The 22,700-nt window shown below is 39.3% G+C and overlaps 1 protein-coding gene across 2 annotated transcripts in view; it reads left to right on the plus strand.

Annotated features, from left to right (window-relative positions):
- DOCK1 (dedicator of cytokinesis 1) overlaps positions 1–22,700 on the plus strand; it is a 277,211-nt gene that overhangs the window by 222,832 nt on the left and 31,679 nt on the right. For both annotated transcript variants that reach the window (XM_065843012.2, XM_065843013.2), the window contains exons 38-46: positions 1,154–1,273; positions 8,772–8,861; positions 11,180–11,284; positions 14,463–14,604; positions 14,744–14,822; positions 15,105–15,189; positions 16,517–16,603; positions 20,064–20,240; positions 21,298–21,381. In XM_065843012.2, the coding sequence (XP_065699084.1) occupies positions 1,154–1,273; positions 8,772–8,861; positions 11,180–11,284; positions 14,463–14,604; positions 14,744–14,822; positions 15,105–15,189; positions 16,517–16,603; positions 20,064–20,240; positions 21,298–21,381 (969 nt within the window). The remainder of the gene's footprint in view (positions 1–1,153; positions 1,274–8,771; positions 8,862–11,179; positions 11,285–14,462; positions 14,605–14,743; positions 14,823–15,104; positions 15,190–16,516; positions 16,604–20,063; positions 20,241–21,297; positions 21,382–22,700) is intronic.

The raw sequence follows: 22,700 nt of genomic DNA on the forward strand, positions 1-22,700 counted from the left end.
TATATATATATATCTCTAATACAATATCCTGTTACTACCAGTAGTTTGCAGTGGATGGAGAAGTTCAGTGTCGCTTGAGAAGCAGCGATATTGTGGGGTGTGTAGCTTAAAGCAATTGAGTTTTTCTTTCAGACCTTGAGGACAAGATTTTCAATGACACTCATCACTGGCATATATTTCATCACGTCCATTTTAATGGGATCACATTTAGGTCAGGACTGAGAGCTTTCGAGAGTTTCACCTTTAAATTTGTGAGAAGGCTGTCTCTGCATTTCCTTCAAATCGCTGCAAGTCGATGAATCACACTTAAGAGACTTCAGTTGTATTTTTAACCCGTTTAGTCAAAATGAAGATGTTCAGAACTAACAAAATATAGTGGCTCTCAGTATGCCAAAAAAACGCCATTGCATTCGCAGCTTCTGCGAAGTTTGTGTTGCTCAGAAACAGCTTTGTGGTACCAAGTTGTCTGCTTTAGACGAACACAAACATTCTGGCCAAATTAAGGAGTAATTATGTGAAATTTAATAACATATAGGAGGTAAAACTGGATGATGCAACAGCAGTTCTGTTGCATAGTTCTGTGATTAAATCCGTGACTTGCTGATCTTTGGTTCAGTTTCTTCTTTTCCAAAAGTTATACCGCTTGATTTCTGTGGGCAGTCCTCCTTCTATAGTACCTTTGATTTTCAGACGAGAAAGTGAACACTTCTTCAATTAATTTAGTTTTTGAACTTGGTTTTGTAAGGCAACAAGTCCTACTTGAGTACCTATCCCTATGAGATGGAACCTCTCTATGAGATGTTCCGTTTGATATATTGGAGGTTTGTGATTTGATTTGATTTGATTTGATTTGATTTGATTTGATAGCGGTTTGTGAGTCTCCAAGGTATTAATTTCCTGCCAGCCTCATGAGAACAGACCCCTATGGAAATATAGGATTTGGGATTAGAATCCTGTGGAGGGAGAGGCTCCAGTTTTCTCTCATCCCCACATAGGTTGTAGGAAATCAAAAGAAAAGTCATTGTTGGTGCATTAGCTGTGGTACTGCTTCTTTAAATAAACAATATATGTGTTTTATTTAGCCTAATTTTACTGATATATTTCATAACGTTTGATTTGCTTTCACATTTCTTCTCTTTCTTGTGTGGTATAGTGGTCAGAAGAAGCATGTGCAGCACATCTTACCCAGCGGGATGGATACCAGGCTACTACTCAAGGACAACTCAAAGATCAGCTATATCAAGAAATTATCCATTACTTTGACAAGGGCAAGGTAAAAAGGGAAGAAAAAACTCCAAAAAATGTTTCATTGCTTTTCTCTCCAACTTCAAAGTTGAATAGTAAACGTAGTTTGCATCAAGTGACCTTCAGGGAGCTTTAAACTTGTAAGTTATTTGATGTGTTTTATGTAAATGGTCCACCAGCTAACACTTAAAGATAATAATACTTAAAAAAGTAAAAAAATATATCAATGGCACGTTTATAACTCCTGTGTTAAGGGTAAATATATGTGCATATGATGCCATGGAGGAAATAAAGAAGCAATGCATGTGATTTGGGGTCTTTTCCAGCAGTTACCGTAGCTGATGCAGTCCTTCAGCTACCCTTGTTTTTCCTTGTGTACACAGGAAGATTCGTTTAGAGAATGGGTGTCTGTGCTTCATGTCACAAGATGAGAATATTTCCTTGCAATTGCTTATTTTATTGCAAGGTGAATTTGCATTTGGCCTTGCATGGTGGGAAAGGGGGAGTGTTGGTGTCACCTGTCCACAGAGATGGAGGGGGGACACAGGGATGGATCAGTGTTTGGATGGTTCACGCACAAAATGTTGAAATATAGAAGCAGGAATCTCTTTGTGAGAATATTTCAGAAACACCAGATTGGGTTTTTAAAGCAATCTTTGTTGCGTAAGCGTAGTGCAAACAGAAACGTCATTTTCTGGTAGAGCTCGAAAATTATCCAGCCAGCTCGTGTTTTCCGAGGAAGTTTTTAGCAGAATCGGTATTTTGATAGAGACTTTTCTTAAAAAGTCCAATTTTATACCTTATCATAATGCAATATTTAGAAGTCGATAATAAACGATGCTGTAAGAATTGTGCTACAGGAACGGGCTGCACGGGGCTGGGGCTCTGCAGGGGCTCTGGTTTCCACAGCACCCTCTGCCACCCAGAAAAGCTTTACTAACCCTTTACTAACCCATTAACTCATTAGAATTAGGGCCATAGCTGATTTAACAGTATATTTTAATATTATGTTCCTCTCTGGAAAGGATAAAGCCAGAAGTCTTATGCTTTTATTTTGCTTTTTCATGACTCTGTGGCTTCACAGTTCATCTTTCAAGGTGCTGGTATCCAGGCAGTGGGAATTATTCTTTTGAGCACCAGGCTGATGTGTTTTAGTGGTAAATTAAAAACTCCATCGTTCTTTCCTTTTTCCTCCTAGTTAAACAACTGAATCTTCATTATTCTACAATATTTGGTGAACAATGACATTGAAGGGATCACTGTGATTACTTATTCCCGTCCCTTTGCATAACTCAAATCATAGTGTGCTTTCCGTAGGTGTGTGAGGGAATTATTCCTTTGCAAAGCGTTCCTTCCTAGATACAGATATTTCTTCTCTCATTTTCTGGTCACTCAACTTGGTGATAGAAGCATCTCATGTGAATTTTCAAATGTCAGGAAGCTCCAAGTTGAGATTTCCACAGTAGAATTAAGGTAAACCTCTCATTTGGGATCTTCTGACGTTAGGTTAAATCAGCTTCTTCCCTTTACCTGTGCAGTTTGCAAATGTGGTTCTGCAGCTACTTTAACTATGGCATTACATGATGGGTAATGTATCTGAAATAGTATTTGCTGTGCATTTTTGGAAGACTGTACCGAGAACACTGATGGGTTCATCTTTTTCTGTACCATAACCGCCCAGCTGTCTCTGCCCAGCAATTCACTCGGGGTTGATCCCACTATTTTGCTTTCTCTCCCCATAAAGTTAACAAGAGATGTCAAAAGAAGGTAATTTGACCCTGGACAGCTGTAGAACCACTTCCAGGCTTTTACAGCTGCTCAGTTTTGTTTTAAAGTTATTGTGAGACTCCAGCTGCTTGATGGGAAGCGGCGGACTTGAGAGGGGAAAGGAGACGTGGTTAGAAACATGATGTAGAAGAAATGGAGGAGAAAGATTTCCTGAGGGGTGACACTTGTGTTTAAAACTGGCTTTTTATTTTGCTTTAAAGGATGGTGTAGTTCAGCCTCTCAAAAATCGTGATGCCTTTCTCCTAGCAGAGTAATTTCCCAAGAGGGAAGCACAGTGCGCTTTTGGAGTGAAGACCAACTATGAGGCTTATTCCCTAAATTTTAGCATTTGTGGTGAGATGAATTTAGAGAGAGGTATAATCCTCCATACACAGGCTGGAATGGAGCAGAAGTGCCTGCGAAATCTGTAATTTAATAATACGGAGCGTGGACTTGCGCTGAAAGCAGGAGTGTGGGCGTCTCATTTTGGCTGAGAACAAAATACCAGTCCTCACCATGATATCCTTCTTATTTGTAGTTTGAGACCCATTTAATAGTCCTCATTTTGATTTCTAGTTTTTAATATATTATTCTTAGGGAGCTTGCTTTGTTCCTTACGTTTAACCATTGGTCCTTAAACCAACCTCTAAAGCTGAAGTACACCCTTCACCTTCAGTAAATCAGCGTTTTCAGGTACAACTTCTGCATTTTGTTGTTCCTTTACTTTGTGGATTTGATTCCTTATTAGTCATACTTTCCATTACTCTTCTAAGCTCCTTGTTTCCAAAATGAAATGTTGTTACTTCCAGGTTTCGCTCATATATGCATAGTTTTCTCTCCGAATTATTATCCTTCATTTCATTGCACTTTCCGGTCTCATCTCCATCTCCCTCTTGGCTTTTGCCCCGAAAAGCCGGATCCTCACGTTTATCACGACGGTTCATCCTTTGAACTGCTCTCAAGTGTTTGCTCTTGCTGTGTTTTGCTGAAACTTTGCAATTTTCAGCAAATCCCTTAATCCAGGGACTTTACTGAAACTTGGTAGGTTAGAGTAGCTCAGGACGAGAAGAAAAAATAGTGGCGGCAATAAAGTGACGAGGGAAATGGGGTGAAATGGAACAGCTGATGTTAGTCCATGCTAACAAACTACCGAAGCCAATAAATACTCAGTGCCCCCGATAAACATAACATATAATTTTCAAACAGACTTGTGTGGTCTCTGGAACCACAAAGGAAGCAGCAGCATTCTTGTTCCTACGTGGTAAAATGTACAAATTGCAGGGTGTTTCGTGTTTGCCATGGGTCCCGCAGCCTGTAAATCAGTACGTGTTTCCCACTGCTCCTTCATGTGTTGAAAGCGTTGGTCTCTGGGGAGGAAAAAGTAAATGCACACTACTCATTGATTTCTGCTCCTCCCTCCTTCGCTACCCCTCTCAAAAAAAGAGTTTTACCCTTTCACTAAAGCCACAAAACACAAAATATTTGAAACTACCCAATAAGTGCCATGCGGGGGCTTCAAATGTCCTTTTTACCAGCCCATGCAATGGCATCAAATGGCTTTTTCTTCCATCTAAAGTGGCGAAATTCACCTGTTTGCCAAAAATGAGTGCGAGGCTCATGTCCAGCTCGTATCCCACGTCAGCCCACAAGCCCGTGAAGGGCAGAGCTGGTCTTGAGACAGCAAAGCACAGTCGATATTGCGAGGGGTTTTAAAAGGTTTCCAATGGCTGCCTCTTACACACCTTGAATGCAATCTTAGCAACAGGGAAATACTGCTTTAACATTTTATTTAAAATATTAAGCTTCACGTGATGTTTAATTAATGCTATCTGAAACTTAAACTGCTTGGAATGTCCCTCATACATCAGCAGACTGGAGGATAATATTCTTGTCCTGGACTGTTTCATTTTTACTCAGCAGGAGCTAAGAAATATCCTGAGATCCTCCTTTGCTGCTGTTAAAGAACCTCAAAAACTGAATTAGATGTTGCAGTTCTTTCTGGGCAACAACAAGATCTGAAAAGATCTCTTGCATCCTCAAAGCCTTTCCCATAACAGTTTGCAGCTCGTCTCTACACAACTGAATTTAGTCGATACACATTTTTCTTACACCTTTAGTATAGAAGCAACATTTTCTTTCCGCTCTCGCCAGCCTCCCTCTCTGATACACTCACCATATAAATTGTTTCTCACATTAACGAGTTGTACATCGTACAAACGCTGTGTAGTAACTCCCTGGACAGTTTGTCTTGGGCAAACCTGGGAAACCTTCCAAGGCAGGAAATCTGGGAGGCAGCAGATGGGGAGTTATTGACCTTCAAGAATAGAGATTTCATTTATCAGGATCCTTTGCCCTGCTGTCCTCACCTGAATAAATTCGCTCCTTAGAAAACAGCGACACTTTTCAGAGGGTCGTGCGGGGGATTTTAAACACATGGTCCCAGCTTCTGTTACGACGTTGGGAGTTTTATCGGCTTTGGGTTTATTTTGGGGGATGTTGCAGGTGTTGTGGTCCAGCTGTGCGAGGGAAGAGCCGGGTGGTTAATGGACTCGTGGAGCTCGGGAGTTCAGGGCACTTGACATTTTACAAATTGAGTCTTATAATACAAGTTCTTGTTGTTCCTTCGGAGGATTAAACCGGACAATTGGATTTCCAAATAGAGATGCTGGAGCGGAGTGGGGTTTTTAAGAGGTAGTAGCAACCAAAAGTAAGTGCTTTTCGCTCCAACTGTTCCTTGACCAGAGAGGGCAGAAACTGAGAGTCTTTTCCCATAGGGGGGCACTTGCATTGTGTTTTTGCGGCATGATAGAGGAAGAGTTTTATCTCTTACCTACACCTAAAACTGTTCCATTAAAAATAATGTGACAAAATGTGAGCAGTGTATCTTGGAAACTAACTTTTCAAGACGTTTTAAAGTCATTCCAGTAATTTAAGCCACAAATAAATGTTCATAATATCTGTTTTTTTCCAATTACGGAAAGAGTAGTGGTCACCAGGAAGAGTGCTAGGATTGTGTGATTACTGCGTGTATGTTGTAGATGAAATAAATCTATGTCATATTTAATTTGAGGATTCATTTTTTAGGCTCTGAAACATTTATAAAATTCATTATTAATATTAAAATTTGGTAACAGATAAGGAGTTTGTTCAGGCTGGGGGAGGCACGACAGAAACAGCCTCTGTTCCAGTCCATTTACAGTCTTGACCAAGAAGGGTGGGAAGAGAAGAAAAATATAACAGATAAGATTTAATCCTGCCAAAATCATCATTTAATCAGTGCCAGTGCTGCGCTGCTAGAGAGGGACTGGTTCAATTTGGAACACAGAGAGAACCGGGACAAGGAAAACTATGGTGTGAAAATGTGCAGAAGACGTTCTGGATGACTGAAGTGCAAAAGAAAACAGCAATCAAAATGAAGAAAGGTTAAGTGATTCTGAAAAGTTTCATTTGCTGGTAATATGTTGCTTTTCTGAGTCAAAATTAAGTCAACCTCGCGTGTGAGGATGTGCTCCATTTTCTGCAAATAGGCTTTTGCTATTAAAGTCACGTTAATTTTTGTTTAGAAATAGAAATATTAATCTGGTGCGTATCATCATTCTCAATTAGATACATAATACAGATAAACATCCCGATCCTTCCATTGGCAAAAATTGCCTTGCAGAGTTTAGAAACTGCCTTGCGATTTCCTGCAGACGTGACCCCTAATTACGGTGATTGTAATTAGTCGTTCCGATGCATTTTTCATCCTCAAGGCACCTTACAAACGTGAGGTAACTCGCACTCATTCCAGCCCCCTTCCCTGGATAAATAATGTTATGAACCTTGTTGTAGAAATGAGAAAAACAAAGGGAAGGGTCGAACATCATGTGGAGCTGTGAGAAGATAACGTGGGCACCAGGCTCATCGTGAGCATCCTTCTTTCTGTCTCGGATGAGGTCACCGCTCCATCTCTGTTTGCCCAACATCTGCCCATTTGTTTTCTTGAGGACTCAGAAGCTCCATTTCCCTCGCTCAGCCGTACCAGCACATTTTCTAACCCATATTTTTTCTTACTTCACTCCCTTACTTCCAGAGCATAAATCTCTGTCCTTTCTCCCTGCAGTTGCCTGTAACTATATTTCCTTTTGCAGCTCCTTATCTCCTCTACCAACAGCATCTCTGGGCCTCTTCCCATCCTTCTCCAGGATGAATCTTCCAGCCCATCCTTGGGTTTACCTGAAAATTGGCCCCTGTTTCTCAGGGAAGAGCAGGAATGGGGAGCACAAGCCACGTCTTGCTTTTGTGGCATCAGCACATTACACATGGGGGAAGGTTTATTGATTATTCAGCCTGGCTGGGCTCCAAATTGCCAATTCCAATTGAAATATATATATATATATATATATATATATATTCGGGGTCTCAGTCTGGTGTTTGTGCCACTAAATCACAGGTGGCTGTGCCCTACCTGGCTCCTCAGCCCGTGCTTACAGGGCTTTCAGTCGCACTGACAGTTGTATGAACGCTTAATGTTTTATTCTTACTTTTAAATCAGCGTCTCGAACTAGAGATTTTCCTAAAAGGCTTGTTTTCTTCCAAGTTTTCTGAAAGACTCATAAATGCAATGTCAACTTGCAGATCGAAAGAGAAGTAAAATTCACCCAACACTGATTTTGGCCTTTGAGGGGTGGGATTTCATTGGCGTGTTTTGAAGGGCTTTTGGTTTTCTGCCTTTTTAGGGGGGTAAAATATTTATTTATGCAGTGGGATAGGATCTGTGGGATGTCTGTGCGGGGTGGATGCATAACACAAACTGCATGGATTTATAACTCATTCCAAATCTCAAGTTTTTAATAAAGCGAGGTCAGCAGTGCCAGCCAGATTTCAGCAGCAGAGACACATCATCAAGGTTGATCGCAGATAGTCTGGTGTGCTAATTTAGGCATCTTTTGGGGATTCGCAGAATCACAGAATCGTCTGGGTTGGGAAAGACTTCAGAGATCATCCAGTCCAACCCTTGGTCCAACTCCAGTCCATTGACCAGATCATGGCATTAAGTGCCATGGCCAACCTCAGTTGAGAAACCTCCAGGGACAGTACATCCAGCACCTCCCTGGGCAGCCATTCCAATGCCTGACCACTCTCTCTGTGAAGAATTGCTTTCTAATCTCCAGCCTCAATTGAGTGGTTCTTTGTATTTAGAGTAGAAAAAAAAAATGAAAAATACACATTGAATAACATTCTTGCTGCTCCTCATTAAGGTTGTTGGCCTCTGAAGAGCTGAAGGATATTGTTAAATTTCTTTGGGTCAGTTGAGACGGAAGCTGAATTTTATGGTTGAAGAACAAGAGAGGAAGAAGAACCAATGGAAATATAATGAATATTTGTTCAAAGCAATATCTGCAAATTGCCTGTCCTGTCTAATGTAGATTATAGGTATTAGAGGGAGAGAGAGGTGATGACGAACTATAATCAGACAGCATTTCTCCGAAGTTCTAGGTTCCGGGTGTCTTTGTGGGCAGGCTGTGTTTAGACGTTGTTGGATAGCCACTTGGGCTAGCAGGAATCGTTTTATTTCTAAAGCAATCTGATAATTTGATTTGATTTGCATGAAATAGCGACACGTGGGTAACGCTGCCACAGCTCTTTGGCTGCACAGTCTCTTCAGGCGTGTGACACAATGCGTTTTGTTGTGGTTTAGTAAGATATATTTTATTCCAATGTTGTTGTTTAACCAAGGTATGTAATTCATTGTCGTTTTGTGGTTTTTCTTCCAACAGATGTGGGAAGAGGCCATTGCCTTGGGTAAAGAACTCGCAGAACAGTATGAAAACGAAATGTTCGATTATGAACAACTCAGTGAACTGCTGGTAGGTTTTTAAATGACATAGACACTGCAACAATCTTTTCAGAATTCGATTTTCAAGCTTTTAAAATTATATTGAAAATCTCTCTTATTACAGTAAAATGCAGAACTAGATCTCTGCTTTGGCTGTGTTGGACCAGCATTGATTAACTGGCTACTTCTGAAAAAGATTCTTAGCTGAAAGAAAAATATTTCAATAATATTAAGCTGATTTATTTGGGGTATAAAAGGAAATTTGGAATTTAAATATAAATGGGGACATGAAAAAAAATCCCTATTCTCTCTCAAGTGTCTTTCCATATTCACGTTTCTTTTTTTAGGTATGAATAATCCCCAAGCATTCATGTCTCGAGTCAGTTATTTTTGCCCCGACGTTACCCATTCATTATGCCTGTACCGTTTTTTAAACTCCTGCTCTTCTCCAAAGAGATAAATGGCAGCTTTCCCTGTCACTGGCTTCACCCTTTTCACACGAATCGCGACATGATTCCAGTTTGGTTCTGAAAATTCTTGACTTTGAGGTTTTTGACACATTTCACTTGAGGCGTCTCCATCCCCATCTCCCCAGAAAGAGGGAGGAAAGAATAGAGGAAAATACCACTCCTCTCAATTTGATGGTTTCATCACTCCCTTCCACATTCTTCTTGGTTTTGTCCATGGTTCTGTCCTCCAGCCTTCCACAGCCATTTGTAGATCCCTTTTTGAAGGTCCTCCTGTGGCATTTTAGCTGGTTTTAGTACCAGGCTGGTCGTATTTTCTTGCCTAACTGATCTGGAGCCTGGTTTGTGCTGCAGGAGGTAAAGGATCTATACATGGAGCATTTCTTGGTGCTATGGCGTGCCAGAAGAGTCTTCCTCACCCTGCCACCCGTGCCGCTGTCAATAAGGTTGCGCTCAATAGAGAATATTCTTCATTTCAATATAAAAGGAATCTGGTAGAGCTGTTCCTCAGCTAGAAATTATTCTTACGTGTCAGATACGATTATTCACCAGTGGGTAGCTGTCCTCTGAGTCCCTCATTTTTAATTTTTCATCTCCTTTATGCTTGCACGTGGGAACATGAACAGCTTTGTCATGGAAACAACCGCTCTCTACTCATCATCCTGTATCCATTTTTGGAGCAAAGTCTGAATTTGCACTTTGTGCGTTGTAGCTGATGGCCGACAATACTGAGTTACGAATTTTTCACCGTTTCGCTTGCACCGTAAATATGTGTTTACATTAAGTGACACAATTCCAGGCAGTGGTATAAACCAGGTATGGTTCGTTTGCATGTGGAAATGGAGTTTCTCCCTCTTTCAATAGGGGAGACACAAACCTTCCAATCCTCAAGTCAAACAACTGAGTTTATCTACTCATTATTTAGCAGACAGAGAAACTGAGAGAGATACCACAAAGATAAGCACTGGCTTGCATTGGGCATTCATTCCTAATGAGGCCAAAATCAAGATTTGTGCTCCCGTATGAGTCGAGTCTCACAAAGCCCATTTTTGGGGCTTTTCTTATTGCTACTGCTGCTCTTCTCTTTTCCCCCATAGTCAAATTTAAGTTTTGTTCAAGCAAGATTAAATATTAGACACTAAGACAATTCACAGATGACAAAATAGTTTAGCTACAGGTGAACTGAGAAATACACGGCAGATCTGGGTCTTTGTAGTCTTCTTGCCATTTACATTTATCTGTTGTAGGGGAGCAGTAATAAACCTCGCTTCCAATCAGAACGCATTCTCTTACAGAAAGCAATAGACTAAAAATAAATTAATGAACAGATCGTCTGAAGCTTCACATTTGTTATTATTTCATCATTTGAGATAAAGAAGGATTCCGCTTCAGAACCAGATGGCGTCTGACATGCGTGTGTGTGTTCCAAAAGTTATCTTTTTCTGCAATTCTCAACCGCGTGCTTTCCATATGCAAATAAATAGTTGTAAATATGGAAAAGAAGTAGTAGAAAGATGTAATGAAATGCAACAGGTGGAAACAGAGATGTCAGCACCATCGGGATGAGCTGGTTTTCGTGGTATGCGCTTCACGGTTCAGCGTTTCGGCATCGCTGTCGTAACCAGGAATTCGGGCTTGCAAATTCTTGACCGCCATCAAAATTAACATACTGGATATGGAGCAGTGAGGTTCACCAATTAAACATAAAAACAATGGCTACAGAGTTTAGTATTTAAAATAATATATCCAATAGAAAGATGAAGAAAAAGGGGCAAATGGCACATGTGCATCTTTAAGATAGAGATGTACATAAAAGAGATCTTAAGTATAGGGAATCTCCTGAAAGTTTAGGTCATTAAAGTTCTTCCTGTTTATTTTGCAGAGAAAGCAAGCCCAGTTCTATGAAAACATCGTGAAGGTGATAAGACCAAAACCAGACTACTTTGCTGTTGGATATTATGGCCAGGGATTTCCAACGTTCATAAGGGTAAGTGTCCTTTTTCCACAGACCACACCAAGGTTTCTTGCTTTGGAAATTAGAGACCGTACATTATTGTGTATCAGTGTATGGTGGTGTAACATAGATGGTTTTTAGGTGTATAAAACAAACATTGGTTCTTCCGTTCCAGTTTCTAATATGGAATAATTGAATTTTAGTAGACATCTTTGAACATATCCAATACTCGATACTTCTTCAGGGTATCACAAGAAATGGAGATACACCACCCAATCCATAAATCAGAGTAATAACCGGCATCATCTGAAATGGTGACATTTTTTGCCTGACATAGATCTAGATCTAGATATTGATATTGATATAGATATTGATAGATATAGGAGTATGGTAGCGAAACCTTTTGTATGTTACCATGTTTTCATGCGAGTGTCCTCTCCAGTGTAGTCACTGAAATGAAGCCGGATGTCAGAGATGTGTGTGATACCTTTAAAAACAATCTTTTATCATTGATTTTCCTGAATCATGTGCCAATAGAAAACATATATCATTTGGTTCATGCTGGTAACATAAGTCAGATAATAATTTGGATGTTTTTTCCGTTGATACCAGGATTTTAATGGAGTTGAACTGGTGGGGATTTAACTCAGAGTCCAGGAGACCCAGAGAGATTTCGTCTCAGGCCAGGAGCTGGTAGTAGCTTTCCTCCTGGAAATACACATTTAGGAGATGAATTCCTGGTTGTTACTGAGTAATTCCATGTTAAATCTCTTGGATTATGCCCTAATAAATACCAGGAGCAAGACCAAGCCTATTCTGAAGCCTGGGTCACTGGATAAATCCAGGGAATTCTGTTTAAGCTGACTTAGGTTAATTGTGATCTGCTAATCTTCCATGATTGATTAAAAGTGCATGTAAAATATATACTTCTGGTGCATTAAAAGCAAAGAAACAAAGATCTGGTGATTTCAGAAAATAATTGTCTTACAGTGATCATCTGTCATAGGAATCTTACACTCGGGTATCCAGACAGAAATTCTACAAGTATTTGGAGAAGGAAGAAAAGGCTCTCAGAAAGCCCAAGAAATATAACTCAGGTGTTCATTTGGAAAAAGGCTCCTTTTCCCCCCACTAACTAAAGCCCATGTGAAGAAATTGATATTCTAGAATCGTCCCGAGAAGCAGCAAATTTGTGTGGTATTTCATACACCCTGAGATGCCGCATTACAGGCGTTTTGGTACCATTTGTACCTCCCGAGAAGTGCAACAAATCACCCAGAGCTGCCCCAAAACTTGTGAAGTGCCATTCTGCAACCTGGCAAAGCCAAATGCTGCTGGCAGACATAAAGGTGCGGTGGTGTGTGTCGAAAGACCAAATCTAAAGAGATGCCACGTGGAAAATCTAAGAGGAGTTGTGCTGGAAATATATGTAAGGTGTGGGCAACAGCTTTTATTACGCATCAAACAGCAAAAAATCTTTGATTGGACTAGCTGATCTTTTGAGGTCCCTTCCAATTCCTAACATTCTGTGATTATGTGTGATTCAGTGAAAAAGCTTTAATAAGACTTTTTAAAAATGTTTATTAATAATTTTTTAAGTTTTCCCAGGGGAAAAAAGTGTTTAATATCCTGTAAGAGTGCCTTACTGTTAAGATTGACAAACTCATTTCTCTAGAAAATGGTTGAATTAATCATTTATTATATCCCTATAGGGAAGACTTGCATTATCAGGAATCTACAGAATGGTGAATGGGTGGTGAAGTCACTGACAGCTTTGCAGAGGGGATTGTGGCTTTAGGGACGAAATTGTTTAGTCACAACGTATTTTAGTGGTGAAATTGTGGGATGTCGGTGGGCACGGCCATGGACAGTTTGTCTCAACCTCTCCCTCTGCCATATCTTGTATTTCCATACGAAAAATGTTAGACTGCGTATCAAAGGGACGCAATGCAGGATGGTGTTCATCTGCACTAGTAATATCAAACAGCGTTTTTGCTTCACAGCTGAATGATTTGTTTGTAAGGGTGGGAATACACCGTGCTTTAGAAAAGACTTGTGGATTGGTCAGTTTGTAAAAAGTGAGCACAAAAACTTGAAAGTTTGGCTAATGAGTGCCTGAAGTTGATAGAGAAGATCCTCAATAGAAGCTTTGTATTCTATTGTAAATCTTCCTGCAAATTTCAGGTATGTATCCATAAATTCCAGGTACATATACACTCCTTATGCATCTGCCCTTCTTTTTTCCCCCCAAATAGAGAATATTCTTTCATCTACTGTGCATTTCAAGGGCGCCATTGCAGAACCAAGCCCAATTGGGCCAATGTAAATTATTCCCATTTTCTACCCCTAGTCGTTACACCCTTTTTCTACTAAGTGCTGTATAATATTTCCCTGAGTTCATTTTGAGACAAGTAAGTAGGTTAAGCATATTCAGATGCAAGTGTTATGTTCATATGAAAAGTTACTTTAATATGTTTGATCAATTGAAAATATGCAAGTCATCTTTTACATTTTTCTTTAGAATTTAATGTGCTTGTTCGGGACATAAATGGACTGTATAAAAAAATCTTGATTTTGTTTATTGTTTAAAGAAGAAACCAACATTTAGAAATAAAATATACTTAATAATCCAAAAGTTATACTGTGTGCAGACAACTGTACATTGACAAAAATCTAATAGGGTAATAAGAAGTCTGGGGTGTACCAGTCTTTCTAAAAGTCTTCGGATCTTCCTCCTTAAATTGGCATAGTTTTCTGTTTAGACTTTTCTTTGCTTGCTCACATCAAGCTTTTTAATAAATGTTTGCGTGTAAAAAGCCTAATTCTGTTTATTTACCTCCATTCCACCATTAGGTGTGGAAGATGGATGAGAAGAATTCCAGGGGGAGATGTTAGATTTGGTAGAGGACATAATTTATCTTAATATATTTTCAGTGGGCTGCTATTTTATAGGTCCTTGAAACTGTGTGTTCTGGGTGTTTAGTGTGGTTTATACATAAACCTAAAGGTAAGCGCTTGCTTAACGATCTCAGTCCTGCGTTGGAGGTAAGGAAATCCATTTGGGCTTTATTGAATTGGCATAAAATATTTGTAAACTATTGCGAGGAATGTAAAACCTCTCACTTAACAGCATTGGAGTCAACACTTCCGAGATCCCAGTTCCTTACTGGGGATACTGGTATTGGGATTTCACCTCTTGCTTTGTTTCCAGAACAAAGTCTTCATTTACCGGGGAAAGGAGTACGAACGCCGCGAAGACTTCGAGGCGAGGTTGTTGACTCAGTTTCCAAACGCGGAAAAGATGAAGACAACGTCTCCACCGGGCGATGACATTAAAAACTCCTCCGGACAGTGTATCCTTGGGCCGAGACTGTTGCATTTCTGCCTTTCTGGGTGTAACACGTTAATTTTGTTGTTCTGTCCTTTCTTCGCATTCCCGTTGAGCTCTGTGTGATTGAAATTCCCTTTTCAGTTCTTAACCCCCGAATTCAGATATCCAGTGCTTTACTGTAAAACCCAAACTGGATTTACCATCTAAATTCCACAAGCCGGTGTCAGAACAAATCGTGAGGTGAGTTTGGCTTGGTTTTGCAGTTTTATAACACCTTTATAACACCTAAAATACTTCTTGTTTTTGTACAAGAAATCCGTACGCAGCCAAGGAGGGTGGTAACCGTGAGGACATTTCATGGGTATTTTTAATATTAATAGAGATTCTCTCCGGATCGCTGGAAAACAGGGATTCCGTGAGGATATTATCTTTATGTTTAAGCATTTTTTCTAGTACTAGAGCTTAGCAGCAATCCCTAAAAAAATGGTATTTTATTTTGATGGTGCTTTTCCCTTTGTTCAGTTTCTATAGGGTGAATGAAGTCCAGCGGTTTGAGTATTCGCGCCCTGTCAGAAAAGGAGAGAAAAACCCGGACAATGAATTTGCGGTAAAACAAACAGAAAATAAACTACTTCTGGGGTTTGCTTGTTTATTCCCCTCCATTTAGAGACAAAACTGCATTTATTGCGTTAAAAAACAGCTGTTTTGAGGAAGAAGTTTAAAATGACTGTACCTGAAAAGACGGAGATGTCTTTTCCCAAACCTTGTCTTGCCATGAAGATGATAGTCAGGCATCTACAGGTTTTTTTTGCAGTAATACCTTTTTCTTTTATTTTCCTATTACTTTTTTTTTGTTACTAAACCGTATGTTTTATCTGATGGTCGATAAACCCCCCTTTGAGCACAGCTTGTATTCATCAAAACGTTTACATCAGGTTATGTCAAGTTGATTGCCTTTTTTTCATAGACGTTATTTTATTCCCAGGGCTTCTAGTGAGTGCAGTTAGTAGTAAAGTAGTAGTAGTAATTAAAGTAATAAATTAATGCATCGTTTCTTGAGCAAATAACTGTTTTTTGTGTAGTAGCAAGCTCTAATCTAATCGATGTGCCGATAAATGCGGAGTTATTTGATTTACTACAGCTAAGAGCCGTTGTTCATTTAGAGACTCCTTTAGTGTCTTTGGCTTCTCACAGTGGCCGTTGTACCAAAAATTGCTAATTTGCGATCTTTGTTGGTTTAGCTGAGGAGGTAGGAAACTCGCTTCTAAAACGATGCTAGACCAGAGCGCTACGGTTTACAATATGTTTTGAGTATAAATAAAAAAACTAGGTATATATAAAGCACTTTGGAAGCTCTTCTGTCAATGGAGGATGGAATAAATTCTGTTTTAAAAAGGCCTCCTAATAAGTAAGATGAACTACCAACATATGCCAGTACTAACAAAATCAGGTCAAGAGATGGGTCCTGAACCAAATACGCACAATGAAGGAAGAGATGTTAAATCACGACTCCTTCAGTCCCAACCAGTGAGATGTCACAGTGAAGCCGTTTAAAGCTCAGATTAAATCACAGGATCACAAATTGAGGTCAGGATGGGACAGCAGGGCCAGCTCCTGGGGAGGAAGCTTTCCCTAAATCAAGATGATGTGGGTTTGTGGAGGATGGTTACAGGGGGAAAATGCCAGTCTAGTAGAACTGGTGGATCTTTTACACCGTGTTCTCCCTAGGTAAGAGGACAGTTGTTCTCTGTTGAATCACATATTTAAATTGGTGCCGCTCCAGCATTTCCCCAAGCAAATTCCATTTGAAATTCCCCCGTGGCTTCATAATGTCTGGTGTACTCTGCTTCCTTTTCCTGAAGATTATGTTTTAGAACTTTGGTTAAGATAAAAGCTCTCAAACTGATAACGCGATCTTTACATTGTATTTGCAGAACATGTGGATTGAGAGAACCATCTATGTGACAGCGTACAAGTTACCGGGGATTCTGAGGTGGTTTGAAGTCAAATCAGTTTTCATGGTAAGGTCAATTTGCCTTTATTGAGATTGCAGAGAAGAACGGGGCTTTTATACAGCCAGGGAGCATTTATATTTGTGTGACTGTGCTTCAGTTCTGGGAACAAGCAATCGGTGTGGTTATATCTGGCGTCCTAAGACAAGGGGGACTTGCTGAGGATGCCGGTTATTGACTGAGAGTGACTCAAGTGATGCTTTTCCACTCCTGAGAGAAGGAAAGTATGAGCTGTCTCTTCCAGGCCTTTCAGGCAAGGTCTGATCAAGTATTTGAAGGAGTTTTATGAAGTATTTCTGGCTCTCAGCAGGTGAGGAACATGAGGTGATGTAGGGGAACCTGCTACAGCAGAATGAAACTGGTCTGAATGTTGGAGAAGGGGATTGGGGTATTGTGGTTGTAATTTATTCAAACTATACCCTAAATGGAACGCCTTGTATGTGTCTGCGCTTATCATTTGCAATTTAAGGTTGTTTTTGTTTCTCCTCCATAGTTATCTAAAATACACCCTGGCAACCGCGCAGAGTAACTCCGAATTACGCATTTCTCTGTTCTACCATTTAGACTGTTTAGATAAGACGTATCCATTAAACGCCTTTAAGATTAAATTATTCTTACGCAGCTGTAATTTGTAAGTAGCAATAAAAACATTGTTACTGCAGTTTTTAAATCTCTCTTGTGAGGCTTATTTTTAAAGGAAAAGAACAATTTGCATATGATTAATTAAAACCTTTTTCATTGCTCCATTGAGGTTATGTTGGACAGTTGTATTTCGATGAACAGAAGTAATGCAGAAAATTACTATGGTATCTATAGTAACAGAATGTGAATGTGATGTTTGACAGTAACAGGCAGCTGAATAAAACACATTGAATTTTTAATGAATCTCGTATTTTCAATATAATCCTGATAGAGAAGATTGTATTTCTCTTCATGATGGCAAAGAGCGTTGTTTATGAAGGCTGGCAAACCTGATGAAAGTCTCTTTTCCTTACGAGTTAAGAGCCCAGCCTGACAGGCAGCTTTATGCCAGCAATTTGTACACACACACCTTGAACGCTACGCTTGTCATTGAAATGCGCGTAAATCCTGGGAGAGAGCTTTCTATAAGCTTTGTGTAAGTAACGATTATATTACTTGCATCGCTGAAAAATGATACGAGAAGGGAACTTAATAATATCTGGGAAGACGGCAGCGGGTAACTTTGGACCTAACTCTGACGTAGTTACTGCAAAATTGGTATTGACTTTCTACAACGTTCCCGTCAGCTGAAATGCTGGAAGCACCATCCCTAGGTTCGCAGCCCTGTAATGCTAAATTTTCATTATGGATACAGGTATTATTGATGTTTTGCTAAACACAATGAGTTAAAGTAGCTTTGCACATTTCATGTTTTATTGATGGAACTAGAATATCTTTAAAGGAAGAGGTGAGATCATATCAAATCAGTGCTGAGGGAGAACTGAGTAATTTAATAAAAGTGGTGTGTTATATTACATAACCCATAGCAACGTGCATAATGTCCTTAAATCTGTTTGCTTTTTAAATTCCTTATGAGCGCTTTTACCTAAACCTTTTCAATCTGCTCATTATCTGCAAGGAATTAGTTGCACACATTGATTATTCTGTACCTGATTTGTTTTAGCTGGACACAAGTAATTGCAAGGGAAAAATTTGCTGAGGCCAGCCAGCGAATTGGAAACTGGATCAGGAATTGCACTTGGTTTTATGAAGTACAAATGCTAATCTCTATTTTGGTTTGATGTTTAAATTTTAGTGTTGCGAACATATCAAGAACACATCATTTCTGTTTGCATTGAATAGATTGTGTAGTGTCCAGAGTCAGCAAGCTACTTGGAACAAGGCTCGTAATTTCCCAGTATAGATATTTTTAATAAATAACTATCAATAAGATTCAAACCTGACTTTGTAGTAGTAGGATGGGACCTGCAATTCCCCATCTGCTTTTTAAAAAAATCAGAGGGAGAGTTATAAGAGTAGTAAAGGAAGGAGAATGAGAAAGAAAGCCATGATTGCCGATACAGAAAAGTCAAAAAGACGTCTGTCAGCTCAATGAGTGCTAATTTCTGTAGACAGTCAAGAGCTTTAAAAGCAATTGTTCATCAACAAATTATTGCAGCGTATAAGCCCATTAATACAAATGACAGATTCCTAAATTTAGCGTTTGACGTTCACAACAGTTCTTGCCGAATCAGATGTTGGATATGGGCTTACTTTGCCCGTCCAAGTTTCCCTCGTAGTGAATTCAGCTCGGAAGGACAGTTGTCGTCTGTCCGTCTGAGCCCGCTCTGCTCCACAGCAGAAGAGCCAGGTTCGTTACCTGCCTTCCAGAATAATCCACCAGGCAGACTTTTTAAAATGCTAATTAAAGCATCCTTGATGTAATCAGGTGGCAGGTGTAAGAGCAACAACTAAAGAGATTTGATTATAAGTGGTTCTCAGAAACATGGCAAGCAACTGATAGCCCAGGTAGAAGTGCCGCTTTGTTTATGGAGCATTTATGGAAATGAGGGTGTAATCAAATATACGCGTGAATTTTCCTCACAGGCCTCAATTAACCTTCCTTTTCTATTCCTACCACATCGTTCTTTTAGCGTAAGCAGGCTATGTCTTCCAGTGAGGACTGTCGACATTTGGGCTTGCTGAAAGTTCATCGTTTTTAGCCCATTCACTAAATGTGCATATTTTAGCAATATTTTCAATATTTTAATACTGTTTTTTTTCAATATGAGCAACTGTCATTCTGAAAGATGCAACGTCTGGTCATAAATACTAGTTGGAGATGAGTCAATTGAAATAAAAGAAGTTTTACACAGGGTAAGAGTTAATTCGTCCCATGAAGAATCTGAGATCTTTACATTGAAGTCCAGGCTACATGAGAGAGAAAAGTTCTTTGAAATTCAGCTGATAGAAAACGTGACCTTGTTGGAAAAAGCACAGCACTTTGCTTAGGAGTCATCTCTTTGCCATATTAAACTTTATTTCCTTGGAAATAATCACCGCAAAAATATCTTCTTGATTTTTGAGCTGCTTAGGATTACATTTTCCATCAGGAAATCCATGTTAAGTCATCATTCCTTTCTTACGGTTACATTAAGCTGGATCTTCTTTGTGCTGCTAAAACTCAGCGACTCGTAATCTCCGATGTTCTCCGTAATCCTGGGGAAACCTCACGTGATTCCCATCAGAGCCTTTCTGGATGTTGTGCTGAGATGTAATCCAGCAAAATGCATTTAACCTTCTTTCCAGATATTGATTATTGTATCAGTTACCACAGCGTATAGATACCAAGTGCTTGAAACCACCCTTTCTGTTAATTATTGTTTAAAATGTGGGTTGTTCTGAAATTCCTGGAGTGTTTGTAATTGTGGGGCTTTGGTGAGCAACCAGTCCTGTGACAGGTTAAAAACTCTGCTCTCTGATTAAAAAACCTTCTGTTTTATTTTAGGTTGAAATTAGCCCACTGGAAAACGCAATAGAAACCATGCAGCTAACGAATGACAAGATCAATAATATGGTTCAACAGCATTTAAACGATCCAAATCTACCCATTAACCCTCTCTCGATGCTCCTGAATGGCATCGTGGACCCTGCGGTCATGGGAGGGTTCACAAACTATGAGAAGGTAACATCAAAATTCTCCGTCCTGCGGTTTTTCACCTTTTTGGGACTGGCCTGGAATGCTGTGTGTGTGTATTTGTGTATAATCACCATGAGAATGTGCCTTCTTTGTAGAACGTTGCTTAAAACTTACCATTTTTAATGTCTTTCTGATATTTATGGATCCATTTTTGCATTTCTACATTGGAAGTAAGGGTTGATACGTTTAGCAGCCAGAGGACTTACCCAGGGACATGGTGGACAGTTGCTCAGGAGATTTAGACACCGAGACCGGTGACATTTCCAGTGTGTTCCTGTGCACTTGGGCACCGGAGCTGAATTTCTGAGTACACTTTAGTGACCAAAGTAACCAAATGCAATTCGCTCCTTTGCTCTCAAATGCATGAGTTTTTAGAGGATTAATCCAATGGTAGAGACCTCTGGGATACCAGTTGGCTGCAAATATGTCTCTAAATAATCTTAGCCATGTGTTTACAACTTCAGCTTTTGAAGTCAGACGAGATCAGATATCATCAGTGGGGAAACAGTAAGCACCGTATCTATTGTTTATGTTGTGAATATTAATTTCATTAAGCTAGCATAACCAAGCAACATGTATTTTGTAACATGATGGAGAAGGTACAGCGGATGGACATGTCGCTGTATCCATCCGTTTATGTCCTTCTGTAACTCTCAACCATTTCATCTGCTTAAACCTCTTATAGAATCACAGAATGTCCTGAGTTGGAAGGGACCACAAGGATCATTGAGTCCAACTCAGTGTCCTGGGAGCTTCTCGAAAGCCATTTCCGAGATGTGCCAAGTCCTCTGAAGGGTTGCCCATGAGATTTGGTCTTGACCACCATCTGCCTGCTTTACTCATCCCGAAAGATTAATGTCTTAATCTTAAAACGTTATTAAATTCTGTATGTCTTTCCCAGATTTTCACTTTATAGCGATTACTCCTATTTTGCAGAAATTTTGGTTGGATTCATTTATCTTTCCTGCTGTTAATTCTTCTGTGGTAGTAGATATTGATCCATCTTCTGAAATAACTGCCCATTTCTTTCTCTCTCAACTAGGCTTTTTTTACTGAAAAATACATGCACGAGCATCCAGAAGATCATGACAAGATTGAAAAATTGAAGGATCTGATCGCTTGGCAGGTAAAAGATTTTAAGTCAGGTTGGTCATGGCCAGCTGCTGTACAAAGGCAGTTTAGTGGCGCTTCTGAGAAAATTCAGACATTAAACTGTTCACCCTTCGTACGCTTCTTTGCCATTTAAAGCTGCCTTGGAACTTGAGCTAAAGTTCATCTTTTCAGATCTGACATCATTTGTCATTTGATAAATCTGCAAGGAACAAACACGATCAACCTCTTTCTCTTTCTTTTTTTTGTAACCCTAATACAGTGAAAATATCTATATCAAGTGAGAAGATAGTTTCTAATAATATTGGTTAGTGTTATTGGCAATTTGGTTTTGCATTTTAATTTTCTAAGGTTAATTTCGGAAATTTGTCTCAGTAAGATGAAAATGCTTAACCCTTAATCCCTCTTCCTATGTGCACACACCGAGACAGTATTCCTTCACGTATTCACTTCTTTCTTCAAATAACGTATTTATAATTTATTAAACTCTCTATGTATGCTTGTAGTATCTTTAGTACAAAATATTAAATGTGAGAGTTGCAAAAATTAACTTGCATGCAAAATATTGATTAAATTCATCATTGTGAATCCTTTGCTTCATTTGCTGTATGACCTGGTGTAAAAGCATTATTGTTTCATAAAGCATGTGAAATTAGCTGGTGTTTATATGACGACATATGAGAACAGAAATTATTTAAATGTAGAATCCCATCGTGAATGTTTCCTGAACCGGGAACAGAACCCAGATTTCTATCCCTGTGCCTGAGACAAAGCAGGAACCCGCTTGCATGAAAATCTGAGTTTCCATCTACCAAATGATAATTTCCAGGGCTAACAAGAAACAATTCAAGTTTTATTCCACAGTCACATACTGGACATTTTCCAATAGTCCCAAGATAATTTTATGATAAGTAAAAATATATGACTAGAAATGTTTTTCTTCCAGAATAAAAAAGTGCATAGTCTTTTTATATTCCATTTTGTCTGTATAATAAGGGAAGTAATTTACATTTCCATAGGATTCAATCTTAGAGGTAGTAGAACCAAAGATATAGAATTCAAAAAAAACCAAAACCCTCTGAAGACCATAAAACTATCACTGAATAAAACTCTTTTGGTCTGCAAAAAAATTATGCATTTATTTTGTTGTGAGCCTTTACAGAAGATTAGATTTTAGGAGCTTTAAGTTTATAGAGAGGAAATTAATTTGATCCCAGAAGACTCTACTTCATATAAGCTCTGTGTCTTTGCCTCTGATAACGATACTTCAAATGAATTACAAACACACTTTTTCCTCAGCAAAGATTCACTTTGGTGACGTTTTGTGTATTAAGA

Source organism: Patagioenas fasciata, chromosome 8 (assembly GCF_037038585.1).
Source record: "Patagioenas fasciata isolate bPatFas1 chromosome 8, bPatFas1.hap1, whole genome shotgun sequence".
NCBI lineage: Eukaryota > Metazoa > Chordata > Aves > Columbiformes > Columbidae > Patagioenas > Patagioenas fasciata.